Source organism: Dermacentor albipictus, chromosome 1 (assembly GCF_038994185.2).
Source record: "Dermacentor albipictus isolate Rhodes 1998 colony chromosome 1, USDA_Dalb.pri_finalv2, whole genome shotgun sequence".
Lineage (NCBI taxonomy): Eukaryota > Metazoa > Arthropoda > Arachnida > Ixodida > Ixodidae > Dermacentor > Dermacentor albipictus.
This window is the reverse complement of record NC_091821.1, coordinates 360188679-360213960: the sequence shown is the minus strand read 5'-3', so window position 1 is coordinate 360213960 and position 25282 is coordinate 360188679. Positions and strand designations below refer to the sequence as shown.

Genomic DNA, 25282 nt, shown 5'->3' with positions numbered 1-25282 from the left:
ACACTAAAAGCACCACTGGGCCTTGTGGTGTATATTCCATATTTGTTGTCGTTCTCATATATTTCGCGCCATTACATTACCTAGCCGTAATTTCAGTACAATTGTAAAATGACTGAAGACTCAGACATGGAATGTGAGAACAATTCTGACCTTTTTGACTCTAGTTTGTTGGACAAGAGTTCTCATCTTGAGATTATTAAAACACTTAGTGACTTTCACAAACACACGTACGTGTATAAGTGTTTTTTGCAAATACATCACAACTCTTAAATTGTACCCGTGGCGATGGGCCCTGATCATGCGATACATAAACCTGCGAGCTTTAGTTTCGATTTCCCATCCTTAAAGGGGAGTACGGTAGCGCGATTAAAAGACAGGACAAAAGAAGACACGAAGGGACACACACAGCACATATGTCTTCTTTTGTCCCGCCTTTTAATCGCGCTACCGTACTCCCCTTGAAGATGCATTACGCACAAGCCCACATTGCAACCCCCATTCTTAAGCCGCAGGTTGGCACCTGGTTCAGCGGTGTTTCATATCAACCAACCGTGGATCCCTCGTAACAAAACGTTGCATTGACGGTAAACATCTCAACGGACCGAGTGAGGTAGCATCAGCTCAGGGGGCGTTATGAGGCGAACCTTCGAAATAACAAGGAACGCTGTCGCTGCGCTAGTCACGCAGATCTGGACTATCGCAAATCACTTGCACATCTCTTCGCGATTGTCTAGTTGAGCCTCAAATACTGCGCTCGCCTCATCTGATTCAGGAATCAAGTAGCCCTAAGCGTTCTCTGAACATAAAAAGCTACGGCCGCTTTCTGTCAACGCTTAAAGGCGCCGTTGCCACACTCGTACAAGTTATAAAAAAAAATTTCTGACTACAATTACAATTACTTCTTTTAAAGATGAAAATCTGACTATGGTTACAGGTGCTGCCACATGAAAGTAACTAAGCAATTACTAAAATGTAATCAATTGCTGTTCCGTTTCTTTCCACACTATAATAACATTGAAGAAACACAGTACATAGAACGATCTGGCCTGACTCTTTCCGTGCACCCTCTGCAGCCCCAGACACGTTGTTTATCTTCACTAAGAATTGCTTTCCAAAATTTTCTCGCTCCACGTTCTCCTAGTATTTATTTTTCTTTTTTTATGCAGACATCAGCCATGACACTTAAAATACGCTCGACGTGCGCGCTGGAGAGCAGGCCTGTGTTGTAACGGATGAGCATCCTGCTCAGAAGATTGTGGTTATTGAATTCCGTGATGCTCAGGTGCGGTTACCTATGAAGTGCAGTGCTCCATTGTGCTATCACACCTATGAAGTGCAGTGCTCCATGGTGCTATCAGAGCCAAATAGGCTCTGATAGCACCATTGAAAAACTGAAAAATCGGCTCTACTTCACACCTTGGCATCAATGTCCGTACTGGCCATCACTACCGAAACATAAAGAGGCGCCGTTTCAATTTGCCCTCCAACATGTGCTGGACTTTCTCCCGGTGCCCTTTACTCGATAGCTATAAACGATTAATTGTAACGAACATCAGGAAGCGTTCACGCTCCTCGAAGAGGTGGCCGATTTTACAATGTAATTTAATATAAAGCTGGGTAATATTTAGCCGTCAAAATACTGTGCATGTGTTACAATCGCAAAAATAATTATATGTGTATGACTCCCCTATATATCAAACAGATAAAACACATGCGGTTAACGGCTAAAAAGTTGTCTATATCTGAGAAGTAAATGACTGCACTAAGCGTAGAAGAATCGATCTGCAGCTCATCCGGCCTATGAAGGCCGCGTAGATACGCTTACAGGAGAGAGAGAGAGAGAGAGAGAGAGAGAGAGAGAGAGAGAGATTTATTGTAAGCGAAAGGGCTCGATGATATCCGACTTTCGAAAAGATTTGCAAATCTACAAGCCTGCAGATATACATGTGATGAAGGTGTAGCTGCAGGATGCCAACTGTCGAAAGGAGGTAAACCGTGTACATGTCTTGATTCATTTGGGCACTGTACAGTTCCCGTCAAATTAATATGTTCAAAGCTGCGTCGCCTGCTAGAGCTTGTTTCGCCAAAAACTCATCTGGTTACATGTAACTGATTACTTAAAAGCACTAATTACGGTGCGCGTTACCGGGTAAACAAACTATTCCGTATATCAAAGATTGACCAAAAGCCTAATTGATAACAAGCAATTAATTACATGTAATTGATTACGTAGAAGTCTGCCTGGTGTTTTTGTTTCGTGAAAGTGTGCAAATTGGCGCGAAAAAAAGCAATACCATCGACATTTATCAACAATACGTCAAGTTTGGTGATTTATGTGGCTGGACCAATATGTATCCAACATTTTAAAGCATCGATGCCGGTGGCTGGGCCCATTGGGCCCGCTGCTACACGGTCCAACGATCCGGATCGAGATCGTATCGTCTGCTGATCGTCGGCTACTCTCAGAACTGCATGTGGCTACAAATTCAGATGTACAATATATGGTTAAACTTGGACAGTATATAAAATTTACAGCTTACTGTTGTCGTTAAAAGGTTCTTAAACGTTTTTTTTTTTTTTACTGAGCTGCTTTCTTCTGTTCTTAGCATTTTCTTAATACTGCGCTAGAGGGCGCAGACATCATCCTGCAATCGCGATCGAGGCTCTGATCAGGGGGCCAGATCGCTATTCTCAGATGGCGATCGTCCGGATCCGAATCTCGTAAGATCTCGATCGCAATTGACCATGTAGCGATACTCGATCAGGAGTAAGCTCAATTCGGACCGGCTCCGATCGCGATCAGAAGTGCATGAGTGACATGGGTATAACTTTATAAATGCACCAACTTTGAAAAGGACGTCAGGAAACTACGGAATGGGAGTACACTCAGATGAGCTTTTCTGAATGTTCGCTCATTAATTTGAAAGAGCCGTCGGCCCACCTTATTGATCGTAAATTTCTTGTTTGATAAGCAGAATTAAATTCCGCAGAGATAAAAAAAAACTGAGAAAGTAAGAACGAACCGCAAAGTAGCTCTTGCACATTTGGTGATTATTTGCCACCGCTAGGTTTTTTCCCTGCTCTTCTCTCTCTCTCTCTTAATCAGACCAGCTGAATTTGGCAATGTGGTTTGCCCTCTGGCTAGCTGTGGCCGACGTCTGCGTTCTACTAATCCGGATTAGGCTGCCAGATGCTGACTCCACCTTTCCTCGGGCTTTTAAATCCGACTGCAGCAAAATACCAGAATTTTACGCTGCATCAGCTTTAAGCGTATTGTTTAAAAAAGAAGCTTCCACAGGCGTCGAATCTACGAGGCGCTTTTCGAAATATTTGTATGGATTTATTAAATATCGCCTGTCGCAGATGCTGTAGTTATACTGCGTCAGCTAGATTATCAAGGTTATCATTAACTAGATCATTGTTATTTATTGTATTAGGAGTCGCAATGTTCCCTTAGCTAATGACATCGGTTGTTTAAATAATGTTTTATGGAAGTACTGTAGGTCAACTGTTTGACTTTCGAAAGCGAAGCTCGAGAAGGGTGAAGTTCTATCCATTTATTACAAATCCTTAGACAAGGGTCGGAGTCCAGAAGATTGACCTCGAACCATGATTTCCAAGAGATTATGGGTCATCAGTCAATGAGCAATTTTGGAAAAATATGAAGCGAGACACCAATGCTTCTTGTCCTCTGATTTGGGGACCGATATATCGGAAGTGCTTCTCCCAAGGATCCGATTGAACGTACGTACATGCCATGAGCCTTGATCAGCTTGAGTTTCATAAGGGCAACAAGCACACTAAGATTAATTATCAAGATAACGCGTATTAGCTCAGCGACATATATTGGATGCTGCATTGCTAGTTTACTTATCCTTACTGATCATGGTAGCGAAATAGAAAAACGCAGCCATGTCTAGTAAAATTGCCATTTTCTGCGCAAATAAATGCTGTCTATCTAAATATGGCATGCTAAAAGGCTGAATTGTGATGAGCATTAATGTTTTTAGAATTGTATACGGTAAAAAAAATAAACGAAAATGAAAAAAAAAGAACCAAGATGCGTTGTTCACTTGACATTTCAGCTGAAGAAAACAAGAATAAATTTTGTAAACAAGGGTGACTAGCTTTTTCCAACAAATAGGCTGTTTCCATAAAAGAAGGATTAGCACGTGATCTTAAATTCACGCGCGTTTGTTATAAAAATGTTTTCGACGCACACATTCCGCCTCAAATGTGCACACAAAGGGTGACCTTTAAAAATTGAGAGCCCCAGGCACTGTAAGGGACGTTAGTACGTTCACAGGGAGAAAACCTTATAAAAAGATGGCAGTATGTCTACAACACTTCACTAGCCTGCTTCTCTGCGCAGCATGAAAGGAAAGGCTCATTCTTAAGCATGAGGCTGAAATAAATTCTACGTAAAAACGCCGCGCTACGCTCGCGGGCTTCAGTGACCTATGGCTACAGGATTACATATTTTGGAATGACACATGTCGTTATGCACTTCAAAAAAAGGCGCCTGTGTCTACTCGCGCTGATTGCTCGGCTTAAGTTTTGTGCCAAGGGTACGCGCACATTTGTTTTTGCTTTCCATATGAAGCTCAACTTATAGAAATGGAGCTAACAGACATAGACATTGGAAATAAACGCAAAATAAATTGCATGATTCTGGACGACGAAGTGCTGCAGCAGCCGCATGGCCTTAAAGGGACGTGCAATAAAAGAAATAGAGCTTAGCGTGCACCTTAACGGCAAGAAGTACAGCGCGAAAAGAAAGATAACACCTGGAGATAAAGCATCGCCAGAGTTCGAGACTAAATTTGCATAGTACGTAGAATGAGCCGGAGCGGCTTTCAGTGTCAGCACAACCTCCAGGGTTCGGATTGTGAAAGAACAAAACAGAAGGGGTGAGAGGGAACTTAGCATAGTTGCATTGTGTAGGGTTTGACTAGCGCAACCCTCCCTTTCTTTCGCGTTACCGCGGCTTTCTCATCTACGCGTAGTCCTGTCGCTTCGCTCGCACTGTCTGTGGTCGAGACGTCACAGCCTTTATTATAATTTCTGGTGGACGTCGCCAAAATGATCCCTAGGCACCGAATAAGCTTAGGTATACCAGCCTCGCGGTTTCACTGGCTATTCTCTGAATAGTGTCAGCCGACCCTGGCCGCTAGGATTGCATTTTGAATAGGACATATCCGGGTAGGATTTGACACCTTAACCCAAGTAATGGTTTGCTGAGGCAAAAGAAGAAAAATTACCCCAATATGGCACCATTCTTTTTTCAATCTCCCACGCCCTTCGGTTTCTTTTTTCATACGAAGAGCTGGATCAACCTTTTAGTCACTGTATTGACGGCTATTGTAACCATGTTTCAATAAGTTATATTCTTAGCAAAAGACGCCTTTAAGGCTGCTGTACTGCCTTAAGAAGTCCATCAATCAACCTTCTGGAAATAGAAAGAATTGATATTGTGGTGGATATATCTCACGCTTTAAACCGCTTAGAAATTCCTTGTACATATCTCTTCGTTAAAGTAATGAAATCTTATGTGTACGAAAGAAAAGCTCTAATTTGTCAAGTGTGGTATGGTGGGTGGTAAACTAAAGAAAAGGAAGAAACTAGAAACGTCTATGTCACGCCAAGGTTTTCACGAGAAACGTGTGAACAATTACTAGCGTACTCTCTAAAAAATGATGCTTTCTTTGACCCATGTCTAAGGTTTTTGTGGTTCTAGCGACACGCTCTATGCGAGGCCAAGAATGATAGACCACCTTACCAGTGTCCCGTACCTTCTATGCGGGCATGCCACGCTATTCGGCGATACAGCGTAAATGCGACTGTTCTAACAATAGTCAGCTTGAGAATTGTGTATGAGGCCTTACGTATGTTAAACGCAAACATTTTGCAGAGCCTCGAGGTGCATGCGCGTCTGAGCCAAGACACTTAATTAGCACCTTACGAAACGCTCTATGACGGCGCATCTTCTCGGGACAAATCCCAATGGCCTCAAGGGTCGCGGAGGCGCCTGCATGCTGCACAGTGTAGGGCGCTTCGAGGCCGGGATGATTTCAAGAGAAGACCCTGTTTAGTAGCCTCGTTAATGTGTTCCAACTCTCAGGTCACTTGGGAAGGCCAACACTAGTCGTCTCCTAATCTCGGTGAGCTTTCAGCGGTAATTGAACTTTGTCGGAATGCATTAGCCTCTTGCAGGCGCCACAGGAACTGCGCACCCGTGACACGAGAAGTTCATCATATGCGTCTCCCTTAACTTCGCAGTCATATGAAGCTCAACTAACGAGGTTGCTTGTCTACTTTCGCCTCCAACACGTATCATAGTTTGGGCAGCGTTAGTAAAAGGGTGTTTTTGATAGTCAGTTGAGTATGCTAACAGAGAAAATAGAAACGAATGATTTATGGCCAGCACGGGAGTACCTCGGTCAGGAGAGGTTTGGGCAGATAGTCCAAGGATACGGTCCATCACCTGCCAGCCGCCCAAATTGGCACGTCCACGCGGGGGACGGAGTCAGTGTACGATCCCCCTTCTCGTGTTTGTGCCCAGTGATGTGCGTGTGTTTCCGACAAGGCTCCATTCGGAGGGAAATGGCAACAGACCTCCGGATTGGTGGGACCTGATGTCGTTGGTCTACTGACGCCGGATTGGGGGAAGTGACTGAACAATAACCACGCAGGGCATAAAAAGAGCAATAGATGGTGGGAGTGATTGGCTGCTACAACTTCTTCATGAACTCTTTCCGCACTACCTTGAATTTTCTTGTAAATATGTAAATATGAACGGCTCGTTAAAACGTCCTGGATATCGGGAACAGCACCACGTTCCCTTACTCCTTCATCAGCAAAGTACATTCCACGTCTTCGGACCCCCAGTCGCAAGAGCGCGCAGCCAGAGGGACTGTGTGTAGGAGTTTTCATTCGCTAACGTATATTTACGTTCTTTCTCTTGTCATTTTGCTTCTGCTTTCTGCGTTCGTAAAACTTTGTATTGAGAGCTATATAAGGTAACGAGGAGGATGACCCGGGCTAAAGACGCTCGACACTGGAAACTTCGAAAATGCCGCGTAAGCAAAGAAAACGCAATGGGCAATGCTAAAAATAAAAGGCTTATCCGCAAAGGCTTTGCTGATGTAGAGAGATAGAGAAAAAAACGGGATGGGAAGGGCAAGCAGGTTAACAGAAGAAGGTTTTGGTTTCCTACCCTGCACTGGGGGAACGGTAAGGGGAAACGAAATTAGGAACAGCAGAGAGGAAACGCAAACAAATGAAAAAAAGTATATAAAGAAGGCCGCGAACGCTCATTAGAATTACAGCCTCTGGAATAGGCCACTTGAAAGTACACATTTCAAGGGTGCCTTGACTGTCTTGTGCTGTGACGACAGTATGGGTTGGCGTTCCAGGGCTGTCTGCTCCGAAAGAGGCCCGTCGTCAAGACACGCCAACGCAGTGCCGAGTGACTGCCTGTGTGCGCTGTATCAGGGACAACGACAAAGAACGTTTTCAGTAGTTTCCTCGTCGCCGCAGTGGCCACACGCAGCACTATCTTGCCATCCGACGCGTAAAGCAAATGATTTCGTAAATGCGAAGCCAAGGCACAGTCGGCAAAGAACTGTTGTCTCCGTTAGGGATAATCCAGGTGGAGAATGAAGTTGCACAGAGGGGTCCAGTAGACTTACGCGTGTGCGCTGGAAACTAGGCGTGTTTCAAAACGATTGTAACCCATCATATGCAAGCACTGGCTGTTTCGCTGCTGCATCTGTTCTTGACAGCAAGGTTGGCTCCTGCACGCCGTCTTCATGAGCAGGTCGAGCAGCTTCATCGGTGTTCTTTAGTACACGTGATGGTGGAGCTGTACCGGACGCTGTTTCTCGGGCATCTCAGGTACAGCTTGTCAGTCCTGACCAATACCTGCAGAACTAACATCCTTGCACTCGAAAGTGCTCAGGCCCAGGCGCTTAGAGTTTGCTTAGGGCTGCTACGACGTACATCAACATCCGAAACTTTTGCTGATGAACGAGTGCCATACGGCATTAGGCATGTGCGTAGCATGATTCGCGGCTCATAAAACATTACTTATACTTTGTTTCGTCCTATCATATGCTCCTATTAATGGAAGCTTCATTGCTGATTACATTACACCATCTGTCTATAGGGCCAAGCGCTGCATGCCCTTTGGAGGCAGCCAGCGCTCATTGGATCGATTGCAACCCACAAGTTTGCGACTCTGAAAAGGGGGTTAGGGAGGAAGAACTTTTAAATTTCGCCTGAAGTGAAGGCTTCATTTTTACTCCCTCCGAAAGTTCAATATACTAAAAAAAATCGCAGATTGAAAAAAAAAACATACAGGAGAATAAGGGCAATGCATGACACAACAAACGCTGAGCTGAAGATGAAAGAGGCCGAACCTTTCGAACAAGTCCGGGCTCACCCGAATGTCTAAGTAGCAGCGTTACGAAAGGATGACCGTGATGTAGCTCTTCCGGAGTGGAAGCTTGCATGTTGAAGTGAATTTTAAATTATGGGGGTTTTCATGGCAAAACCACGATATAATTGGGAGGTGCACCGTAGTGGGGCACTGCGGGTTAATTTGACTACCTGGGATTTTTTGACGTGCACCCAATGCACGGTACACGAGCGTTTTTGCATTTCGCCCCCATTGAAGTGCGGGCGGGCGCTGTAGCCAGAATTCAATGCCGCGCCCTAGGACTTTGCAGCGCAACGCCGAAACCGCTACGCCACCACGGTGGGTCAAAAGTGGATATAAGGCAGCGGGCACTTGGAAAGTAGCTACATTCTTGTACATTGCACAATGCTGAGCTACGATAGTGGCAGTATCATCGTTTGTTTCATTGTTTGCCATTTTCAGGACAAATTAGATTATTTACAGGCCAGAAGCAAGGTTACAGTTCTCCAAATGCTACGTTCTCACTTATTTCTGACCTAATCAGTATTTTTCTTTTGGAATTTTTATTACTCGTAGCACCTTGGTTCATATATGCAAGTGAAATGAAGTTGCAGCAGGCACGCGCTTTCAACTTCTCCGACTGATACCCCAGCTAAATCGATCTGTCTATCTAGAGACGAAGAAGGCGCCTTTTTGGCAGGGTAAGGGCGAATGAAAAAGAACAAGCTTAATGGAAAGCGGAACTTTACTGTGGGTCCGCATGGAAAAGGGAGACCTATAAGTCTGAGTAGGTGTCTGAGTTGTGTCCACGTGATAATGACGAGGCCGTTCGTCACTGTTCCACAGTGTCGCAGGCCTACGTGTTAATAGGTATACGTGTGAAGGCTGTCCCGCACTGTAGCTGAATCGCACGGCTGCGGGACCACCCCGACAATACTATAGAACGGGCCAGTTACTTTGCAAGCTCCCTAGGGTGATATGTGTGAGAAAATGAAAAGGCAAATGTGCCTGAGTACTACAACATGAATACCTTATTTGCGCAAAGACGCCCGTAGAGTTGTTGACTGCCCATATTCAGTTTCTAGTAGACGGAGAGCAGCTTTGCGGTAGCAGTGGTGGTTATTTCTCTTTGTAAAGCGCGTGTCGTGTGCCACCGTACGATACCTCCTTTATGTGAATTGAACATTTTGCAAAGTGTCAGCTTGAGTTTAGCTCTCAACACCACGGTTTTCAGTAGAAATAAGAAAGACTAGAGTGATGAAGGATGAAGGACAAGTGAGCGTTATTTTCATTGATTAAGTAAATAATCTTTAAAAGTGATTGACATTTGCATTTTATAGTGTCGTTTATGACGCTTTAAAAGTTTAGGGACCGAATTCGGACAGGTTGTCATTGGTAAGGGCTATTTGTTGGGTGGTTGCCTTCTCTAATAATTTCTCCATCATCCAGAATGACTGGAATTTGCTCTTAAGAACAGGTATACTATAAGAGACTGTTGTATATATGGGTTCAGTAAGTATTTTATATAATCAGCTCATGAGCATAACTTAATCAACGTGCAGTGAGAATTAAAAAGGTGCACTAAGTGCTCGTGCCTACTACAACGGATCAAACCGAATGATAAGGGCGCGCGATCGTTCACCACGTTCTGCGCTTTTGATGGCACGGTAAGAAACTACAAGAATGAATCACGGCAAACAATGTTTTGAAATTGCACGGTGGGCACGGTATTGGACGTGGGACCCCGTACTGCACGGCAGATCGCCAGGTCTGAGGAACAGTGAGGGTAGGGAGTCAAATCCTAAGTACCCTTTTGGATAAATTGTAATAACACAAGTGCGCCACTCGCATGCTCACCTGACACGTTATCGCAATGTAAAATGTAAAGACGAGCGATCTGATAGAAGTGTTTAATTTTTATAGACTCGAGTCTTTTCTGTCGGAATATCACGTAGAGCACATGGCATTAGAACCTTCTGTTGGACACGCAATAATATGATTTGCAGAGCTCGAAATGGTGCCAGACCTTCACGTTTTGCTGAAGTCTGCATATTCATTTTTCTTCAAAGAATTATTGACGAAGAAAATAAACTAGAATATTAGTCCTGGGTCTACACTTGCTGGTGAAAAGCGCCGGGCTTTCACTCCGTGCTTGCTCGCACCTCCTCTGTTCTCAAATGGCTCTCCGTGGCTAAGGGGCCGGATTGCAACGGAAAGTGCCTTCGAGAGCTCGTGCCTAGCGCCCAATTAGGCAACAGCGGACTTTTCGCGTCTGGGTCACGTACTCTTTTCCTTAATGTTTACACTTTTATGCCTGTATTTCATTTAACCAGAATAAAAGGAAACCCGCTTGGAGATTTTCTGAAAGCAGCACGTTTCTCTTATTCGCAGAGTCACTAATACGAAGGTTTCTTTTTCCTTAGCAAGCAAAGGAAACCAGATGCCGACTTTCATAAACCAATTTTCAGTGTTCGCATCGTCGTGGTACGCTTCAGCAATGATTAATGTCGTGTCAGCGTTACCCGAGACAAGCTCGGAAAAAATTTGAGCTCCATTCGGCAACTTGCGGACGTTACTCGCAATTTTTTACCGCTCAATTATACTGATGGGGACACGTGTCTACAGGGGCACGGAAGAAAAAAAAATAATAAAGAGACGTAGGGCTGGCATCTAGAGCAAGTGCGCATTACCATAATAATCCTGTCCGCACCACTGGTTCAACAACTTTGAGTGTATGCAAGCAGTCATATAATGTTTCATAATTTGAAATGCTTGCAGATGAGTACATCTATACAGATTACTGGACCATTTCTTATTAGCTGCTGCGCGTTTGCGTGTGTTACACTTTACATCCAAAGTACTCGTTTTGACTAAGTTGGCAAACGGTAGCAATCATCCTACTTTGGATAGCTTTTACAACACTTTGATTCAGAAATTTGAGATGACCTTTTAAAAGAGTGGAAGTCCGACAAGGGAGTACTTATTCTTCGCTTTACGAGATATGGCGTATGAATATTCTTGTAAAATAGATAATGAAACAAATGGGTACTAGGGTAGTTAACTTTCTACTCAGTTTTTGTTTTATTCCTTGATACCGGGACTGGACTACTGCGTGTAGTATTTTATGGACCATTCTAAAATAAGTATAAAATGTAGTTGTGTAGCTGTATTCAAGCGTAGACCAGGAAAGAGACCTTCCTACTAACATCTCGTGCATCTGTCTATTAACACGCACGTGCGAAACACCCACATATAGATTCAATGTGCAGGCATCTACGCTCTCAGGCAAAGTTACACCCTTTGGAGTGCCCCATCTGCCACACAATAATCGTCATCTACCTTGGTGCGTTTCCTTTCTTTAACGCTGCGAGCCCGGTACTTTCCAGTAACAAACGGCATGCGCGTTATCAGCATGATAGCATTCCCGACAGGAAAGTAGCGGGCGCGGCGTTTTCAAGAAAGGAAACGCATCAAGGCAGATGACGATTATTGTTGTGTGGCAGAAGGGGTACTCCAAAGGGTGTAACTTTGCCTAAGAATGTGATCAAAGCTATGGCATAGGACAGCAAGGCACGACGAATATATTTGCACGATTATCAAACCTTCAGCCTGCAGTTTATGAGTAGACGGCGCCACCTCACCACCAGTGCCTTCAAAACCGCAAGAAGTACGATGACGCGAGAAGAAACATGATATGGTCCGGGGGGCAGCTGGAGTAGCTTTTTTTTTGAGAAATTATATTCTGCATTGCCCGCATTGTGTCACAGGCCCTACTGCTTTACAGAAACTCGGTATATGCAGCCCACAAATGCTCTGTTGCGACGGCTGATTGCGTGACGTGTCTCCGACGCGATGAGCGCGAACAGAGGATTCTCGTGTTACTGCGATAGCAATTATATGTGCAATCGGGCCACGCTCGCGGGCCACCGGCGATGCCACCACCGTCATGCTGGCCCTGTGTCGATGATGCAATCGCGGCCCACGCGTGAAATGCTCTAGGAAGTCTCCGGAGACGCGAGAGGCGAGCAGTGCCTTTGCCTGCAGAAAGGACAAAGCTAAATGGATGCACCCTCGCACTCCGCTCCACCGGCTCTGCAGCGGGGCGACAGGGCAGAGCTGAGTCTTCCTCTGCTGGGATGAACGGCGCTGTGCGCAGGAAAGCTGTAGCGCTCTTCCGGTACGGTCACGTGCACACCACGCGCATGGTGTGCACCGTGGTACGAACGGAGCGGCTTTCCTTCGGTCTCATCTCGTACACCAATGAGGTGCGATGCCTGCAACCACACTGGTGATGCTTCTCGTCACGCCATCGTCGTGAGACGCCTGAATGCGGTGAAGGCTATGTTTCTCCTGCGCAGCAGTTGCTCCGCCCGCTGTGGTGTGGCCGCCGTGTATCCTCAGAACATGTGTGAGGCATTGGCGCAGCGCTAAACCTTGCCATAGCTTTCGATGTTGTTGTCTTCGGGTGAAACTTTCTAATTTTTTTTATCAGCTGTTAAAAGAATGCTAAGCACTAACTGAGGTGTACTGAGGGATTCTGGGATACTTATCGCTGGTAGATTGGCTAATTAGACAAGTATCAACCATGACTATGCACGATAGGAAAGAAATAGAGAAATAGGAGATAGACGGCAGGGTGAGTAACCAGAATAAATGTCCAGTAAGCTACTTTGTGCTAAGAAAATAATAGAGGGGACAAGGGCGAGATGCGAATAGATATTGTCCACGCTCACATCATCAAACACCTAGCACGCTCTAACGTTTTCCCTTGATGGCAAACAGCATTCTTGAACCATCCTCTCTACCGTAGTCAGGTTAAGATATTCGTTAGGTCAGGACGAACTCCGAATGAAATTGTTTAATTAACCTTGGAACGCCGTACTGCTTTCATTATACAAATACAGAACCGAACAGATTAAAATTTGTTACATTTAAAAGATAAATCTTCAGTGTGGTGATGGCTACATGCAGATTTTTTATTTAGGATCTGAGTCGTTTTGCCAAAACTACCCAAACTTGGTATAATTGAGTAATATTAAAGCACATTATCAAGTTAACGAGTGTGAATCAAAACTAAGTGGGCAACTCCTCATCAGTTCGAAAACTCGGCCTTTCATATCACATAAAGCGGATATGACGGATTACGCCATAGGTTACGTGAAACTATTACATAATTACGTCAGTTATGCGTAAGTTGTGTGCGCAGTTCGGGGTCGAATATCTTGCAATGTAACATGTATAAATTTTCTCCGGCTTAAATATTCCGATAGACACACTTTACATATTTCTGTAATTTCTTTTAAATAATGATTCACATATGGCTCTATGCTTCAGGCTTCATTCTGTGATTTTTGTAATTTTAGGAATATTCAGGAAAGCTTGATGGTCTAAATAAAATTATGTTTGTTTGAATGATGAAGGGACGAATGCCATGAATGGTAAATAACTTACGTTTCTTTGAAATCGAGGGAGACTTATCGAAATAACTTCAGTTGGTGCCCTATAATACAATTTTTTTTTTGTTCCTAGAGATTTAAATGGAAGTTACAGAAGTACAGCTTGTCGTGAAAGTTTTGATTTAGACGCCCAACATTACAGGACAGGTTACAGGACAGTTACAGGAAAAGCACATTACAGGACAGGCAACAGATGTGGGGGCGTGGTCGATACAGAGCTGAAACATTTCAAAGTCTACTAACGTAAAAGTTTTGGCTATTTGGTTATTCATATATTCCGTAGGAACAACTTTAAGGACACGAACAGAATGAAATCACATAGAAAGCTCATCAGTTAGCATAATGTCTTTATGAGCCTTCAACTTTGTCGGTGTCCTAAGCGTTGTTCTCTCCCGAACATTTCGAAATGCTTTACAATGGAGGGCAAAACAGAAAGTCGCCTCGCAGTGAGCATAATGGCTACGGACGTTTTATATAATTCCATCTACTGCCTGTGAGATATTTTTCTGGTGCGAATATTTCTCGCGGTACCAAACAACTGCCGTTATAGTCTATAGGGAAGCGCGAAAAGAAGTACGCTTAGATTACATGTATAAAATTGTTCTTGCCCTGAAAAAGGATAAAGTTCACGCCATTGAAAAATTAAATTTATTCGTAACTTCTCTATTCCTAAGCGTTGTTTACGCCTTTGTACCTGCACAAGCACTCTTTTCCTTTCTACTTCTGTCATCTTTCAGTCCCTTATCCTCGCTCCCGACATTGCTGACAGACGTTCAGGTAACAGCTGCGCGCTTGAGAGTTACGGCGCGGCCAGCAGGCTTTTCTCTTAACTATCAACCAATCTCTCTCACTTGTACTTATACCTGCGGTTCAAGTATGTCAGTTGTTTTAAAGACATTTCTCGTAACAAATTAACAGACGTGTTAGATATGTGGGGCACACTTGTTGCAACACTCAATGATCGATCACCTCGGCTTTTCCGTGTTAACAACGCAGAGACTAGACTACTCCGGTAATAGACACTCTTCGATGTGTCATCTGCTAGCATGGCGCGCTCATGCGCTCGAGCAGACGACACGAAGCCCCACCTCGAAGCTCCTGTGCGGCTCCGCCTCTTCTATGCGGGGCGGCGCCGTGTGCGCTGGCGCTCCCTTGCTGCTCCGTGTTCGTAGTAAGACTGCACGACCCTGTACACACGTAATGCAGAAATAAATTCATTTTGCCAGTCACTCACATTGACTAGGAAAGCTACCCAATGTCGGTTACACGTTCCTCCACGCATTAGAAAGAAGAGGGAGATAGTCCGCTGGTCCTGACCGTACACTCGTACCTTCATTTCTGTACGAGGTTCTACGGGGCATGCATGCATATACCATCGGGAATATCTAGTTCACCGCCTGCTACGTCACCAGTGCGTATACCTGGCGTGACACATCCCGCATCCCACCCCTGCAATTGCTGCTTGCCGTAGCGATAGTTGTTCGGGTACGTTGGCTGAAAGCGAACAGAGAAAACGCCGGAAGACAATTCACGATGTCATGTCTCGTTTCCTGTACGTGCGTGCGCGTGCGTGTGTGCATGCGTGTGCGTGAGTGTGTGTGTGTGTGTGTGTGTGTGTGTGTGTGTGTGTGTGTGTGTGTGTGTGTGTGTGTGTGTGTATGTGTGTCTGTGTGTGCGTGTGCAAGCATACGGATGTGATCCTCTTTCTAAGGAGCCGTGTATCTTGCACTACGCTGCATTATCCCTGTGGTGAACTATCTCAAAAGAAACCCCCATAGTGACCCCTATGTGCGTTCGCCGAAATTGCTCGGCAACAGTAAGTGGAGTAATATTTTTCCGGTCCCCGCTTTATATTGATTGAGCTTATTCCGACGAAAGGGCGCGGTCTGTTTGTATTGAACGTGTACAGTAGACCAAAAGGCAAACACCGCTTTAGCACGTTACTGCGAAAGGCGAGCGAGGCAGCCGGCGACAGGCCCTTAATCATCGCGGGTGATTTCAACGCGCCTCACGCGGCGTGGGGGTACAAGTACGAAACGCCGAAGGGTAAGCGCCTGTGGGAAGACGCGCAGAATGAGGGGCTGGAGCTCGTTACGGACCCTTCCGCGCCCACACGCAAGGGCAACAGCGTATGTGCGGACACTTCGCCCGACCTTACGTTTACGAAGAACGTCGCTGGCGCGCGGTGGCATAACACCCAGGAGGACTTGGGTAGCGATCATTCGGTGATCGAGATCCAGGTCGATGTGGGACCGCACTACCATCACCACGGTCATCGGGACGGCACCAAGGGCAACCACTATCGGCTGGTAGAATGGGACGCGTTTCGCAAAGCCCGGAAGGAGCATAATCGCGGCAGCGATGCTATCGACGACATCGAGAGCTGGACCGCGACGCTCAGGAGGGATGTCGAAGCGGCAACGCGGGAAGTACCGCAGGAAGCACACCTAGAGGTGATAGATAGTAAACTCCTACACATGTGGGAAGCCAAGCGCAGCTTACAGGACAGGTGGAAGCGTCAAAGACACAATCGAACGCTACGCAGACGCATAGCACGGCTAAACAGAGACATAGAAGGCCACGCATTGCAGGTATGCAAAACGCAATGGGAGGAGACGTGCAACGGTATGGAAAATCAGCTAGGAATGGCCAAGACATGGCACCTCCTCCGGCACCTCTTGGATCCTGAGGAGACCAAATCAGCGCACGCTCATAAGATTAACAAGCTAGTACACGACTACGAAGGCACGTCCGCGGACTTTCTAGAAGCCGTGCGAACCCGTTACGTCAAGGCAACTAGCCCCGTCTCGCATCCGGCGTACGCGGGGAAGAGTAACGTGCAGCTAGATAAAGACTTTAGCGTAGCAGAGGTGAGGGCGGTACTGCACAAGCTCAACAGAAAATCGGCGTCGGGCCCGGACGGCGTAACCAATAAAACGCTCCGCAACTTGGACGACGAGTCGATAGAACGGCTGACGGATTACATTAACGTGTGCTGGAATGCCGGCGCGATACCGAGCTCGTGGAAAACGGCGCGCATAATTATGATCCCCAAACCGGGCAAACGGGTACAAATCGACAGTCTTCGACCAATATCCCTGACGTCCTGCGTCGGCAAGGTCATGGAACACGCGGTTCTCACTCGCCTTACCAACTACCTCGAGGACCGAGACATGCTGCCGCACACGATGCTGGGGTTCCGTCGTGGCCTTTCTACGCAGGACGTCATGATTCAACTCAAACACCACATCGTAGACAACCCCACGCGATCCACAAAAGCAATACTCGGTCTTGACCTCAAAAAGGCGTTCGACAACGTAAAACACGCTGCGATACTTGAAAGCATACGAGCATTGGGACTGGGCGAGAGAACGTACGACTACGTACGGGACTTCCTTACGGGTCGCCATGCCCGCATTGTGATCGGCGGACTGGAATCGCAAGACATAGACATAGGTTGCACGGGCACACCGCAGGGCTCTGTCATCTCGCCCATGCTCTTTAACGTCGTGCTTCTCGGATTACCCCAGAAACTGGCAGAGATAGAAGGCCTCCACCACAGCTTGTACGCCGATGACATTACGCTCTGGGTTGCTGAGGGAAATGACGGCCACGTAGAGCAAACCTTACAGGCGGCCGTCGACGCGGTGCAGGAGTATCTACGTGACACGGGCCTCGAATGCTCCGCGGCCAAGTCGGAGCTCCTGCTTTACAGACCCACGCGCAGGGGTCGCAAACCCAGGAGCTCCGATTCCGCAGCCGAGCACGCCGACAGAGAAATTAGAGTAGTCACATCTGACCGCACCATCATCCCGCATGTTCACAAAATTAGGGTACTGGGCTTGCACCTGTCGGCCAACGGCCACAACGGCGAAACCGTACGCAGACTAGAGCGTGCGGTCAATGAAACGATCCGGTTACTGATACGCATCACGAACAGACATAGCGGAATGAAAGAAAGCAATACGATCCGCCTGGTACAAGCGTTCGTAACCAGTCACATAAAGTACGTCGCCTCCTACCTCAAGTGGCAGGTGGCCGAACGAACTAAACTAGACCGCCTCATCCGCAAGGCGTACAAACGTGCCATAGGATTGCCGATCAATACCAGCACGGATAAATTTCTCGAACTGGGTTTACACAATACCCTAGACGAGATAATAGAAGCGCACAACATCGCGCAGTACGAGCGTTTGTCAAAAAGCAGAACCGGACGACACATTCTCGAGACGCTGGGCATCAGTTACTACACACAGCAGGGCGAAAAGGTTGCGATACCCATACCGATTCGCGAGCGCATCGCCGTTTCACCGTTGCCCAAGAACATGCACCCGACGCATCACGCTGGCCGGCGCAACAGGCGCGCGCGAGATTTACAAAAGAAATACGGCAGCAACAAAGAAACTGTCTACGTAGATGCGGCCCGTTACGAGCGGCAGCGTGGTTTCGCGGTTGCAGTCACGGACCATAGCGGAACTTGCGTCGCGAGCGCGACGATACGCACGGAAGAGACGGAGGCGGCCGAGGAAGCAGCGATAGCCCTCGCGGTGGCCACCACGGATGCCGAGGTGATAATCAGCGACTCGCAGGCAGCGATACGCAACTATGCTAGCGGCCGGATCTCCCGGGAAGCGGCCCACATTCTCCAAATTCAACAGGGCAATATTTGCCGCAAAAACGACCGTTTCCTCGTATGGACCCCCGCCCACACGGACCCTCCGCTCTCGGGAAACGAGACGGCCCACGCCACGGCTCGAGGACTTACATGCCGAGCCGCGGCGCCCGCCGGCAATCCCGACGTCTCGCCCACCGCGAGAGCGATGAAGGAGTGGACGTGGGGGGATCGCATGACCACTTTCAGAGACATCACGCAACACTACAGATTGAACAGATGTAAATACCCACCACCGCACGCCAACCTAAACAAGAAACAGGCGGTTGCCTGGAGGCAATTGCAGACACACACATATCCTAACCCGGTGATCCTTCACCTCTGCTACCCCGACATATATCCGTCCGACGACTGTAAAGCGTGCGGAGCCAGAGCGACGCTGCAGCACATGCTGTGGGCATGCGCCGGTAGCCAGCAGCAGGAGTCTCCGACGAACGGGATAGAAATGGCAGTCTCGAACCGAGGGGCGCGTTGGGAGGCGGCCCTGCTCAGCCACGACCTCGCCGATCAACTGTGGGCCGTCCGGCACGCCGAGGAAGCCGTCCGGGTCCAAGGACTCGAGGCCGTCACCTAGGCTGGGGTGCTTATGGCCCCACCCCACCCAAATCGCCGGGCATTTTCAATAAAGTTTTCACCACCACCACCCCGCTTTATAATGGGAAACGAAAGAAAGATGCGCAGCAACTCTTTTCTGGAATCCGCTCCTAGCGCCTTGATTTATGAACACAATTTATTTTCCATTTTCTGGTTTCTTTCGCGTGCTTTCCATTTCGTCCCACCAGATTCCTCTCTCGGTATCCGGAAATAAGATCGACAACAAATCGCAGCTCGTGTTTATACAGCGCTAATAGGACGTCGTCTTAGCTAGTCGCCGCCTCCCCACTACCCCGGCAAGCAGCAAGGAGGAGTCGTTAAACAAGCCTCGAGGGAGGCAGCCACGTTGAGAAACAAGAAAATCCGTCGCCTGAGGCAATCTGCAGCAGCATCCTAAATGGAAGCACGTGCTTTATTTTCACCGCTGGATGTGTCAGCCCCTTCGTGCTTCTCACTCAAAGTGACCGCTCTTTCTCTTTGTCCATGTCTTCGTTATTCACACAGCGCTCCCCGGGGAGAATGCTTTGTTTGAGAAGCTCCCGCTGAAGCCATTGAACACAGCAATGAATAATAGCACTGGAATGGGTTGGGTGATGTGACAAGTTGAAATAAATGAGTGCTTCGCTGATTTAAAGAAAGAGAGAAAGATTTTTCATTTTGCGATTCCAGCGCTCCTGGCTCGAGCAGTGGAGAAAGCATGATTAGGAGATGTGCCGAAAGAGAAAGATCTGTTCAAAAACTTCCGCATTCTTGCCCTGTATTTATATTAAAGAACACGCATGAACTAGTAAAGTCGCGTAAATTAATTCTACCAAAACACTGTCTTCCAACCAATTCCTGATGTGCTGAAATATTGCGACATGGTTAAAAAATAAGAAAGGGCGAAAAAAATCCAGAACGCGAAGCTGCCAACAGCTGAGAAAAAGTCTGGTATTGTATTATATCAGCTGAGAGCAACAGGAGTGTTGCAGGCATTTTGCCCCGCAATGAAATTTACACAGAGAGAGAAACTTGAATGAAATACGATCGCGCTTGAATGTTCTTTGTCTGGGGCGAGGATAATGAGAAATGTTCAGGCCTCTGTTCATTTCATTCTTCCTTTAGCTGAATGTGTAACAAGTTCCGAGTAATTTTATCACGGAAGGAAGGCAGCAATGGCTTTACGAAACACAACCGTCTCGGCATTATGATTGTCATAACTATGACATTTTGAGAGGCATTATCAGAGCCCGTTTAGGTAAGCTCAAGGAAATTGGAATTAGTGTGTACAATAATTCAGGACGGAGACCACAATTTTGTTGCGTTTCGTGGTTCAGGAGCAGTTTTATTTTACCACTTCCTGTCAAATTTCTACTGCTCGCTTATAGGATGAGACATTTTGCAATATGGTCATCCATTTTAGATTCAGGCGAAAATAATTCTCTAGTAGCTTTAGTCACTGGCAGTGCCCTGTTTTAATTTAACAAGATGTTGTACTTGGAAAGGCGCTCCAAATATACGGGCTATTGCTGTACGGTGTTTTTGATAGTGCATAGTGTCGCATTAAAAGAGAGAACAAAGCTAAGTTCGCAACAAAACTCGAAATAATAATCATTCCATGTATATATTTTTTTCTTGCTCCCAGTACCTCCCAAGCGTCCCGTCATAATGGACGAAAATGGCACGAAGATCGACAACATCACCAGGCCGTACCTAGAGGGCGAAGACCTCACTCTGACCTGTGACGTCTACGATGGTGAGTTTCTTTTCATACACCGACAGTTTTCTTAGGCTTAACGTCTCAGCAATTTATTGTTGTGGTGAGGATGCCTCTTAGTGCACCGCTTTCTCTTATGTGAAGGCACCACTTTTGTGTGCACGCAGAAATTCCTTAAAATACTATGGAATTCAGTCGAGAAGACAATGCCTTCTTTGAAAAACTTTGGCTGTTGGAACAACCCGGCGACGGTGACATCGACGGCAAGAATTCGCCTCAAATGTGTAGTATAAGCCGTACGGGTTTATTTCCTGATGGTTTGGACACAGCCATCATTGTTCGAGCACGTCATATGGTCACAGTAGGCTATGGATGTTATCCTGCTACTTCATGTATGTGGCGTTCCTCCAAGTGAAGTGGGAAAGAAAGATGCTTTTTTTTCCTCTCCTCCTTGTCGCTGGTGTCATCTTGAAAATTAGTTCCAAGCGGATGCGTCTTGCGAACTCCCCGGCTAGAAGTTTTGAATTGCAGAATGGGCCATAATGTAATTAGTTAAAAACTTAATAAGTGAGTTTTTATTAATTACTTGATTTTGCATCTCAATTTTTGTGCAAGTATTGTACGCCGCTTCGAGTAGACCAGCTCATGAAGAATAATTGTGATATCAGCCACAGGGAACTTTTAAACATTTTTGAAAGTGTTCGCTGAAACACCGTGTATATTTCCGTGCTTCCCTTTTCCCCTTAACGCTATGGCTGTATTAGTTGGCTCAAGCACTCTCTTTTATGTAAGTGGGTCAGATATAGACACAAAAAACACCCTTAAGGTTGCAAATTCTGTTCACATCTACGCTGCTTCACACCAACGTGCTGAGTGATATTCTCATGAACAGGGGACAGAAAAGAGAGAGGAAGCTTGGAGAAATATGCGCACCTCTGATGGCGCCGAATGATCGCGTGAATGCGCGCGATAGGTGCAGAAAGAATCGCCTCGCCAGAAAAAAATATCACGTCGAGTCCATTAAACCACATTCAAATGGCCATCTGTGGTACGTTGTTTTAACGAGACAACCGACAGTAAAGGTCGTTTAGCTCAAAGAAGATTGCGTATGCGTGAACTTTCGGTCTCTGAACCTGGGATTAGAAGGCTGCTTTACGAACGATGACCGCTGAAACCACGGGACATCGCCTTTTTTATCACCCCTAACGGCCTCCCAGGCGACGCTGTGATAATCTTTACCCTCTCCGTCTATTCGTCGACCGTTGAATAAAATTCAAAGCAGGCAAGGAGGGCAACAGTCGGTGCTGTTGCAACAGTGATGGCGCCAACACAACGAAATCAGCGTAAATTTGTTGTCTACTCCTCGCCATGAACAACCGTTGTCTTCGCTTGGAGATTGCGTCATCTCAAATTGCGTTGTTACTACCCTCTTAGGTGCATTTTATACTTGCGTGCTAGATCAACGACCGCAGCTCTTGGGCTGCTGGGCATGTCATACAGCAGCAGCTGTCACCAGCTGTGGTTTAAAAAGGGTAAGGTTTCAGTTGAAGTAAGCGTGCTTCTTCTTGTCGGTGTCATTGTTGGTCAGTCGTTTGTTTCTAACATTCCAGAAGACCATGGGAAAGCTATTGATGAATCTGCAAGCAGCGCTGCTGATATTATCGTATATCCATGATTTGTTCGAGTTTAGAGCTAAGTAGAGTTATCGAGTTAGCCTCTTTAAACTGCAACTAACAAAATCTGAAGGAAAGGAGAATGAAACTGGCGGCTGTAGTAACAGCTTTGGAAATGATTTTTGTTATTTTCGTACTCCTTTAAGTGACAATACCTAATAACATTACTGTAGAATAAAAATCTTATGTCTAGACCAATCGCTAAACAAATGTCTATTTTGCAGGTTATATTCGACTCAATGCTGTTCAAAGATGAGCGACCGATGTTGCATGGGTCCAGTATGTAACCATTTCCCACAATATAACCTTGGTCCTGCTCGTACGACGATGACCTTGCGTACATGCTCTTCCACAATACTCTAAATTTAAATAAATTCTGGAGTCCTTTACGTGCCAAAACATTGATTTGATTATGAGGAACGCTGTATAGCAGGGGCTGTGTATCAACTTTGACAACCAAAGGCTTTTTTTTTCGCATACACATGAATCTAACTGCATGAGTACTTTTACATTTCGCCTAGATCAAGATACGGGCACCATGGCCTGGATCGAACCTACGACCTTGTGCTCAGCAACGCAACACATAGCCAATGAGCTAACGTGTCCGGTGACACTCTAACTCACACTGTTTATTTGTATGTCGTTTTTAAAGATCCAGTACGCCAAGAACAAACGGCTCGATAAGTTCTCTCTCTGTCCCGAAAAACACGGTGTTACATTCTCGGCAACGCGATATTCGCGTGACAGGACCCAAATCACGCTTGGGAACATTCGCAAAGCTTCCTTCTTTGTCTGACAAGAAAGGGGAGAAAAGCAAACAACTGTATTCTCGTGAGGCCGCCTTGGGATCGTCTCGTGCGCGGCTACCCGAGACGACATCAAGCATAAGCTCGCCTATCGCGCCGGAATAAGAAGCGGAACGAGGAAGTTGTGCCATCAGTAGCGAGGGATATGTCAGAATAACCAGGACAAAAAAAAATGTGTTTACGAGGCAAAGCATTCTCTCCATAGACCCGTGCGGAGGAAAACAAGCGACGGCCTCACGGGCCACCCACTGCGCGGAACGAGAAGTTATGATCCACGGAGAAGCCGACGAGGTCTCGCAGTCGCCGCCGCTGCGCACTCCTCAAGCGGCGCAGACTGAGCGGGCGGAAAGCATTGTTTTCAAGCACGCGATTTCTGGCGCTGACGGCTTCGCACGAAGAAAAATGTGCGGGTCTCGCATTTGTCTTGGTTGTTCGCGAAGTGGGATGGAAGGGAAGCGCGGGACGGGAGGGTTGCAGGCGCGCTTGCCGTTCGGCGATGCCGCCTTTCCGCTTTGCGCAACACGGCCAGAGCAATGCGCCAGAAACGAAACGCTCGCGCGCTCGGGTGAAGCAACCCTGTGTTTTCTTTTCCCCTCGTTGCCTCCGCTCAATGACTCCCCATCCGAATTCGCCGCAGAGTTGCCCTGTCGCTACATTCTGCATAGGGGTTCGCCTGTGGGCCAGCATGCGCAGTTTTCAAAGAAAACATAGCCCCTGAGAAAGAGAGAGAGAGACATTGAGACAGTTATAAGCTGAGATGTGAAGACAGGGCATCGAATATGGCTTCTGCGTTGTCTGGCGGCCGCGTGCTCTGTTGGTGTGGCACTGCTGTTTTTGATCTGTTCGTCCACCATATCTCCGGCGTTATTCAGGCTTGCAAGTGACTGTTCTATTGGAGCCAATAACTTTCCCAGCATCTCTACTGCTCGATCTGGAAGCGGCGTACACTGCTGATACGGGCTGCATTATAAATGACCGGGGGTTTTCTCGGCAAAGCCTGTGCAGTGGCTCGCGAATATAGCATTCCCCGCAAGCGTTTTCGAGATCTGCGATTCGGTTGCTGGTCGGCGTGGCAAATGCGGCGGCAGAGGCACCAGCTCTGCGGTAGCGTGAGTAACGTTTTTTGAGGCTAGCAGCACGCTGCGTCTGTTTCGCCCTCGGCCGTCTCCTGTTTTCCCAAGCTTGGCTCATCTGTTCTGCGCTAACGGCGTTTGCCCTTTGCCCGGTTGTCAGTTGTGGTCTACAGATACGATTTTTTTTTTGTAATGTCTGCGGCTGCCCGTTTCAATTCAAATTTTCGCTCTCCCGTGCAACGAAGCGTGAAAACATTTCTCTTCCCTCAGAATTGTTCCAAAAATGGGGAAAGACAAGCTGATCTTTTGTTTCATTTTTTTCTTTCTTTTTGTGGCTCTTGGAGTTCAGAACGCGCGGCAGTACAAGTATGCACTGTTGTAGGTGCTAACAAAATAAAGATTAGTACTGAGGCATTCTATCTTAGTCTTTGTAAATATTTGTTATGCAGTTTAGCAGCTGCGCAAATAGGAATGAGTGCAGACAAGCATTCGAATTCCAATGAAATGACAACACAGGGAAGGAAATTATGTGTAAGCGTAATCGGACACCAAGGTTTTCATTAAAAAAACCACCACCCTTTCCAATCCGTGACGATGGTCGAACAGCGAAGCTACATATCGAGTGTTACAATATGCAAGTCAAACTTCGCAGGCAGTCCTAATTGTAAATATTTTGCTTCACCATTCTTTCACCTCATTTACGCTTTTGCGTGCTTCGCCTCGTGAGCATGCTTTAGGAGGGCTTTTTATTTCGGTTTTCCCAGTGCGCTTTTTTTTGTGCGTGAGATTTGTCTGTGTCTGTTTGTCTGTGCCTGCTTTTTTTATGTGAAGCATATTACGAGAGCTCAACCCAGCTCCTCAGGCGCGGCGGTGTCGCCTTCAATACCACGTGA

General features: G+C 46.7%; 1 protein-coding gene across 1 annotated transcript in view; it reads left to right on the top strand.

Annotated features, from left to right (window-relative positions):
* Positions 1 to 25282, top strand: part of LOC139054115 (uncharacterized) — a 187504-nt gene extending 162222 nt beyond the window's left edge. Inside the window, exons 3-4 of the mRNA XM_070530678.1 lie at positions 20766 to 20876; positions 25221 to 25282. Of these exons, the coding sequence (XP_070386779.1) occupies positions 20766 to 20876; positions 25221 to 25282 (173 nt within the window). The remainder of the gene's footprint in view (positions 1 to 20765; positions 20877 to 25220) is intronic.